This window comes from Pelobates fuscus, chromosome 9 (genome assembly GCF_036172605.1).
Source record: "Pelobates fuscus isolate aPelFus1 chromosome 9, aPelFus1.pri, whole genome shotgun sequence".
Taxonomy (NCBI): Eukaryota; Metazoa; Chordata; class Amphibia; order Anura; family Pelobatidae; genus Pelobates; species Pelobates fuscus.
Window position 1 is genome coordinate 166,029,072 of NC_086325.1, and position 8,520 is coordinate 166,037,591.

At 46.1% G+C, this 8,520-nt stretch overlaps 1 protein-coding gene across 2 annotated transcripts in view; it reads right to left on the bottom strand.

The window, feature by feature from the left end:
* Nucleotides 1-7,475, bottom strand: part of NSMF (NMDA receptor synaptonuclear signaling and neuronal migration factor) — a 45,110-nt gene extending 37,635 nt beyond the window's left edge. For both annotated transcript variants that reach the window (XM_063433001.1, XM_063433002.1), the window contains exon 1: nt 7,168-7,475. In XM_063433001.1, coding sequence (XP_063289071.1) covers nt 7,168-7,292 — 125 coding nt within the window. In that variant the 5' untranslated portion in view covers nt 7,293-7,475. The remainder of the gene's footprint in view (nt 1-7,167) is intronic.
* Between the last annotated feature and the right edge of the window lie 1,045 nt (nt 7,476-8,520).

Consider the following 8,520-nt stretch of genomic DNA (forward strand, 5'->3'; position numbering starts at 1 on the left):
AAATAACTTCAGCTTAACGAATCAGTTTTGGTGTATAGATCAGGCCCCTGCAGTCTCACTGAGCAATTCTCTGCCATTTAGGAGTTAAACCACTTTTGTTTCTGTTTATGCAGTCCTAGCTACACCTCCCCTAGCCACACCTCCCCACACCTGACACAGCCTCCTTTAAAAGAGGGTTTTAGATATTGCTTATTTTCAAAGTTTTTTATCTCCTGCTCTTTAAATTGAACTTTAATCACACACAGACTCATGCGGGGTCTAGAAGGCTTGAGCAGTGCAGGAGATGAGAAATTCTAAGTTAAAAAGACTGTGCAATAAAGGAAGTATGAACATTAGCTCTCTCTTTACAGGAAGTGTTTAGGAAGGCTGTGTAAGTCACATGCAGGGAGGTGTGGCTAGGGTTCATAAACAAAGGGATTTAACTCCTAAATGGCAGAGGATTGAGCAGTGAGGCTGCAGAGGCATGTTCTATACACCAAAACTGCTTCATTAAGATAAAGTTGTTTTGGTGACTAGTGTCCCTTTACGCTCTCCCTATAAATTATCACTATACTTTCGCTGAGCCCAGGAGGCTGCGACTGCGCAGACAGGAGTGACAAAGCCAACATGCTCACTGAATGGCGTAGCCAGAGCTGTGACTTCACACTCGCAAAAGGTGGCACGGAGCTGCGAGCGATAGAATTACTGTAAAAACACCCTGCGGCTACGGGGCCGACGCACAAATCGCACAGAATTTGTATTGAGGATTTTATTGTTTATGTTCGGTGTGAAAATTTACTAAGAGATCAAAAACCTTTTTGTGGACAAACCGTTTAATATTGTGAAGTTGAAATACATGTATTTTCTATGTGTTAAAGTGGCTGGCCCTGAGCGCTAATTTTATTTTGATGGTATTTGATTTTTTTTTTTTTTTTAAATCAATAATTTGTGTACCCTTCGGGCAATCAGAGGGTTAACCTGGCACTATCTATTTCGGTTTACAAATAGCGGCCACTGAAGTCCAGGAGTCTGATTTACCTCCAGAGAGAGAGTCCATTCCCCAGTGTGCGTCTTGTTACTAAATATCCAGTTACACAGGCTGCACAATATTTTCTGTAATATAGAAATTGTTTGTCGTCGCTGCCTCTGGGGCCGTCCGTGTTAGGTCACAGTTTGTTTTGCAGCGAGCTTTACATTATGCATCTCTTGTCGATTTTATAATATATATTTCAATCTTCCAAATACCTCAAGGTATTCCACAACGCGCACAACAAAGGTATCGAGAAAGGGATGTGGAGAGCCGGGGCATGTATGCATGCCATTAGGAAAAATAATAGCAGGAAGAATTGTAAATGCATGGAGCCTCCTCCCTGCAGAGGTGGTAATTCAGCGGAAGAGTTTGGGAAGGAAACCATAAAACAGACTCTGGTAAAACACATAGCGAGCAACGTTTTTGTAGTGCTACAAGTTTGATCTATAAATTTATATCATGAGTATTCTGACCTGAAACTGGCTCCATAATTAACATTTAGAGGGGGACAGTGACCCTAAACTCTGCTTTCATGTAGTTAATTTACAGACAAGATTGGGTCATTGTCTTTCGTGTGCTATGATAATAATGTTTCTATAAATACGTGCACAGCGTGTAAGATTACACCGGATCATTCTGATGTCCTTCAGCAATGGCGGTATATTTAAATATGGCGTCACTGAATACCTTAGAGCTTGTTTGACTGCTCTGACATTATCTAGTATTTTGGAAGATAGCTACTGGGAGGCTCAGGCACTTAGATGCTGTCAGACTACAACCCAGATCACACTCAGCCACTGTCTACACCATCGTCAGTGCCAGTATAAGACCACAACCAGAATCACTCTCAGCCATTGTCAGCACCAGTGTAAGACCACAACCTTGATCACTCTCAGCCATTGTCAGCACCAGTGTAAGACCACAACCTTGATCACTCTCAGCCATTGTTTGTACTACTGTGGAGCATAACATACCATTCACAAAGATACATGTAAACTAAAATATTGAGTAGTCATCATTAAATGGCCTCCACGGGCCCTAACTTTTGTAATAAAAAGAGGATTTTCTGATAACGCTGTAGACAGCCATACAGGGCCACTTAAAAAAAAGATTTATCATTAAAAAAAGGGTTTTTATTATTGTTATGAGTCTGTATACACCAAACAAACAATACTTATAGATTTTTTTTTAACCTGTATGAAATCTGGCCACTTAGCCTCTTGTGTGCAGCTGCACGTGGTGTGTTGTGGCTGGCTGCCTGTGGTATGGTATGCCATGGCTGGTTGCATGTGTTATATTGTGGCTGGCTGCCTATGGTATGTCATGGCCGGCTGTTTGTGGTATGTCGTGGCCGGATGGCTGCCTGTGGTATGTTGTGGCCAGCTGCTTGCGTTATGTTGTGGCTGGCTGGCTGCCTGTGGTATGTTGTGGCTGGCTGGCTGCCTGTGGTATGTCGTTGCTGGCTGGCTGCCTGTGGTATGTCGTTGCTGGCTGGCTGCCTGTGGTATGTCGTTGCTGGCTGCCTGTGGTATGTCGTGGCCGGCTGACTGCCTGTGGTATGTCGTGGCCGGCTGACTGCCTGTGGTATGTTGGGGACGGCTGCCTGTGGTATGTCATTCCTGGCTGCCTGTGGTATGTTGTGGCTGGCTGTCTGTCTGTGGTATGTTGGGGCCAGCTGCCTGTGGTATGTCGTTCCTGGCTGCCTGTGGTATGTCGTGGCTGGCTGCATGTATTATATTGTGGCTGGCTGCTTGTGGTGTGCCGTGGCTGGCTGCCTGTGATGTGCCGTGGCTGGCTGCCTGTGATGTGCCGTGGCCGACTGTTTGCGGTATGTCATGGCTGGCTGCCTGCAGTGTGTCGTGGCTGGCTGCCTGTGGTATGTTGTAGCTGGCTGCCTGTGGTATGTTGTGGCTGGCTGCCTGTAGTGTGTCGTGGCTGGCTGCCTGTAGTGTGTTGTGGCTGGCTGCCTGTAGTGTGTTGTGGCTGGCTGCCTGTAGTGTGTCGTGGCTGGCTGCCTGTGGTGTGTTGTGGCTGGCTGCACACAGTCCTATGAACAGCAAGTCCAATCACTCACCAGGCGTGCAGAAAATGCAACTGTATATGCATAATGTATTATTCTGTATATTATTTATTATAGTTTTATATTCTGAGATCCTTGGTGTTTCAGCCTGCAAATGGCACCAAACCCACCCTTTACCTCCCAAACATGAATCCTGCATACAGATTCCTAGTTCCAATAGAATATAGATACAGTGTCTGACACTATGTAACTTCCATACAGACAGCGATTATAGACAGACAGACAGACAGACACACATACTGATATATAGAAAGATATATAGATACAGTGTCTGACACCATGTAACTTCCATACAGACAGCGATTATATATAGACAGACATACAGACAGACACACATACTTATATATAGAAAGATATATAGATACAGTGTCTGACACCATGTAACTTCTATATAGACAGCAATATATATAGACAGACATACAGACACACATACTAATATAAAGAAATATATAGCTAGATACAGTGTCTGACACCGTGTAACTTCTATATAGACAGCGATATATATAGACAGACAGACAGACACAATTTGTATATTGCAATACCTTTTTTTATTGGACTAACAGAATTTTGTAATGACAAGCTTGCAGGTGAACCTCCCTTGCAGAAATGCTTTAGACTTGAGAAAGGGAGGTTCTCCCGAAGGCTTGTGATTAAAATAATTCTGTTAGTCCAATAAAAAAAGGTATTAAAAGATACATTTTTTACATCTACATCACTGGACTGATACGGCTACAATCTCTACATATATGTATATATATATACACACACACACACACACACACACACACACACAACGATGTTGACAGAGAGAGAAATCTATAGGTACACAGAGAGCGATATATATATATAGATACCCACAGAGATTGTGTGTGCAAGTACTATATAAACTATGAATAATACAGCATGAGCTCCGCACTATTTGTGTGACATTCCCGTGTAGTATTAACCCATGCAATGCCAATGATTTGTACACACAATACACATATTGACACAGCCAATTCTATCCAATACCATTTATACCATAACGCAGCCTACAGCATTCCAGCATTTAGTTAATATAAACTTCCATTCCATTGTTTCCTGATATAGTACGGAATAATCTAAGGCTGATCTATGATATAATAAAAAAAAATGACATTTAAAGCGGTGGTGGTTACTTTAATTAAGCAATGCATTTTAAATGTCAGATCCAATCATACATGTGGAGTGGATGCACAATATTAATCTATCTCAATCAATCAGATCAATTTTATTTCCTCCCTCGATTTCTGCAAGCCCAGGGGATCATTATGTAACCTGGAGAAAACACACAGCATCTTCCAGCAGAGTGTGTGGGGTTTATTAATAAAGAACGAATTGCAGTGAATTGAAAACACAAAGCAAAATTGGGGCAAAAACAACGGATTTGGACAATTTGTCCAAGCTGGTTACACACAACTATTGTAACCTGAATCTCGCAATTCTGTTTTAATTTCACTAGAAATTGGTGTTAGTTGGAGAAGACAACTGCCTGATTGGGGGGGTGGGGGGAAGCAGGGGGGGCATGTAAAGAACCTTAAAGGGGTCCTTCTTCTTCAACCTGACTAGAAAAACTACAGGAAGCAGGAACTTCTCCATTCTTCCAAATTCACACCATCATTTTCTAACTAATAGTGTTCCCCAGGTGATAGAACCCTGGGGCGTAATCGCTAAACGGACAGATGACTTGCAGAATCTAGGCCATAATGGCTGCAATGGAAAAATCTCTTTTCATCTTCTTATTCTAGACAATTAGATACTTCTATTTGTCTCCTGGCAACTAAATATGCCCTTAAATAATTTTGGAGTTTTTTTTTTTTTTACTAAATTGTGGATTTGTTAGAATTAACAAGAGGGTTGCAAATTTAAGGCCAAATTAGCTGAACCGAAAAACTGTTGTTGTTTTTTTAACCCCTTGCAGTTTTGGCTAATAAGCCCCAGTTTACTGGATTGGTTATCTCTGTCTCTTTAACTCTCTGAGTGGCTTTAAAACCGGTTTCCTTCTCCCAGCCCAGGCGAACAGTCTGATAAATATTCCGCGTGACCTTGGCAACCAACGTTTATTGTGTTCCATTTGACAAGGAACTAATTACCTGTAGTTTTACGATAATAACCGAGAGGCGTACATCTTTTTTCTCTCTTTTTTTTTGCCCCAAACCCCCCATTTTTCTACGCCCAGAGTAGGAGAGCCTGAAAAGGCTGTGGGTGCAGTGGGATTGCCTCCCAGCTCCGCACGGTGTCTGGGACAGTATTACAGGGGTTTGTTTAATGCTAGCCATTGCATTTCGTTCCCCTTGTGTGATGTTTCCCGTCTGCCCCTGTCTAATTAAGAGATAATAATTATAATTAGCTGGGCTTCGCTGCACTGAGCCTGTTCACAGACAATTTCGCAGCAAACAGATGCTTCTTTATATTTAAATTATCCTCTAAAACATGGGCAACAGTCGCATCGCACAAGAAGGGGCCAGTGACCCTTACTAATAAATTTGCCCGACCCCCGCCATTTAATTTTAGTTGTGTCACACAGTACCTAGCACCCCTAAACATTCTGCAGTCACCCCAACTCTAACAATTTGTAAACCGCACATTATTCCTACACTATTAGCATCTTGTGAAATTTGGGGGTATGTTTGGGGATTAAGTGAATGGGCTATGTTTTTAAGGGCGATGGTGCAATTTAAGTACAGTTCCTACGATGCACAGCCTGCCCCTGGGACTGGTTCCTCTGTCTGCAGGTGCTGTTCAAAATGTTTAATTTTGTATCTGTCCATGTCAGCCTGACCTCTAGAGGGTGAGCCCCCATTCCCTGTATTGGGGTACACTGCACTAATCTACAGATAGAATGGCACAGAACATGCAAGGTTTGGGAGGTTAAAATCATTTTTTTCTAGAATATTTAAGAATGCTGGAATTATGATCTGAAGGGAGACCTCCATAGTAATGTGGGTGAAGCCAGGCTGATGAGGCGGAGAAGTAACATTTAATTAATATAATGCTTGAATTACTCCAACACATTCTGCAGAAATCAATGATTTTAACCTCTTGGGTGCTGGAGTTTTCTGAAGTCTACTGCTTACGACTATGGCATACAAACTGTTAAGTCAAGTTAGGCAATAACACAGCTTTTCATACAGCCTGTCAGTACTGAATATATGCTTTCAGTAAATGGCTAAATGTGAGCTCAGATGCCAAATACAAATCACTGCTAGTTCACAGTTTGCAATCTAATGCCCACAAAGACATTCCACATGAAAGGTCAGACAGATGGTATCAGACTGGGTATCTCTCCACGCTAGGCATGGCAGACCCCTGCGTGCCCTCCCTGGTACCCTGCTACCCCCTGCATATCCCCTATCCCACGGCACACAGCAGGCCACGTGCCCCCTACTCCTGCATGCCCCTCTGGCATCCTGCTATCCCCTGCATACCCTGTACCTCCTGGCACCATGCATACCCACCTGGTACCCTGCTCCCCTATGCATGCCCCCAGCCCTGGCACCCAGTATGCCTTCCACCCTCTGCATGCCCCTCTGGCATCCTGCTATCCCCTGCATACCCAGAACCTCCTGATATCATGCATACCCACCTGGTACCCTGCTCCCCTATGCATGCCCCCAGCCCTGGCACCCAGTTTGCCTTCCACCCTCTGCATGCTCCCTACTCCTGCATGCCCCTCTGGTATCCTGCTATCCCCTGCATACCCTTTACCTCCTGGCACCATGCATACCCACCTGCTCCCCTATGCATGCCCCCAGCCCTGGCACCCAGTATGCCTTCCACCCTCTGCATGCCCCCTACTCCTGCATGCCCATCTGGCATCCTGCTATCCCCTGCATACCCTCTACCTCCTGGCACCATGCATACCCACCTGGTACCCTGCTCCAGTATGCCTTCCACCCTCTGCATGCTCCCTACATCCTGCATACCCCCTACCCCCTGCATACCCCCCAGCCCTGGCACCCAGTATGCCTTCCACCCTCTGCATACCCCCTACATCCAGCATACCCCCTACATCCTGCATACCCCCTGCATGCCCCCTGGCACCCAGCATGCCACTTACCGAACTTTAGCTGCTACGTTGGAGATGGGGTCATTCCTCAGAGCCTTCCTCTTGGATACAGCTGTGCCCATCCTTGATACAGGGGCAGATTGGGGGCCACATCCGATCAGCCCAGCTGGTAGCATGCAGGGGCCCCTGGCTGGCAGAATACTAGCCCCTCACCAGCCCTGCTGCAGACCCTGTGCAGCCAGCAGTCTCAGGGCTGCTCTCATTGATTGCTGCAGGAGGGAGGGCAATGCACACTCACAGTCACACTCACTGGCCCTGCCTCAGGAAACCACAGCCATCTATGGACATGGCTTCCTTATTAACTGAGCATCACACTGACAGATAGGGGGAGGAGAGACAGAGACAGACAGAGAGAGAGGGAGACAGACAGAGAGAGAGCATCACACTGACAGAGAGGGGGAGGAGAGACAGAGACAGACAGAGAGAGAGAGACAGAGCATCACACTGACAGGGGGAGGAGAGACAGTCAGAGAGAGAGAGAGAGAGAGAGCATCACACTGACAGATAGGGGGAGGAGAGACAGAGACAGACAGAGAGAGAGGGAGACAGACAGAGAGAGAGCATCACACTGACAGGGGGAGGAGAGACAGACAGACAGAGACAGACAGAGAGAGAGCGAGAGAGAGAGACAGACAGAGAAAGAAAGAGCATCACACTGACAGATAGGGGGAGGAGAGACAGACAGACAGACAGAGACAGAGCATCACACTGACAGGGGGAGGAGAGACAGTCAGAGAAAGATATAGAGAGCATCACACTGACAGATAGGGGGAGGAGAGACAGTCAGAGAGAGACAGAGGGACAGACAGAGAGCGAGAGAGCATCACTGACTGACAGAGGGAGGAGAGACAGCCTGAGAGACAGGGGGGATAGTTTGATATATGAGATGGTGCAGGGAGGACAGTTTGGTATATGGAGATGGTGCAGGGAGGACAGTTTGGTATATGGAGATGGTGCAGGGGGGACAGTTTGGTATATGGAGATGGTGCTGGGGGGACAGTTTGGTATATGGAGATGGTGCTGGGGGGCAGTTTGGTATATGGCGAGGGTGCAGGGGGGCAGTTTGGTATATGGCGAGGGTGCAGGGGGGCAGTTTGGTATATGGCGAGGGTGCGGGGGGGGCAGTCTGGTATATGGCGAGGGTGCAGGGGGGACAGTTTGGTATATGGCGAGGGTGCAGGGGGGACAGTTTGGTATATGGAGATGGTGCAGGGGGGGCAGTTTGGTATATGGAGAGGGTGCTGAGGGGACAGTTTGGTATATGGAGATGGGACAGTTTGGTATATGGAGAGGGAGCAGGGGGCAGTTTGGTATATGAGATGGTGCAAGGGGGACAGTTGGGTA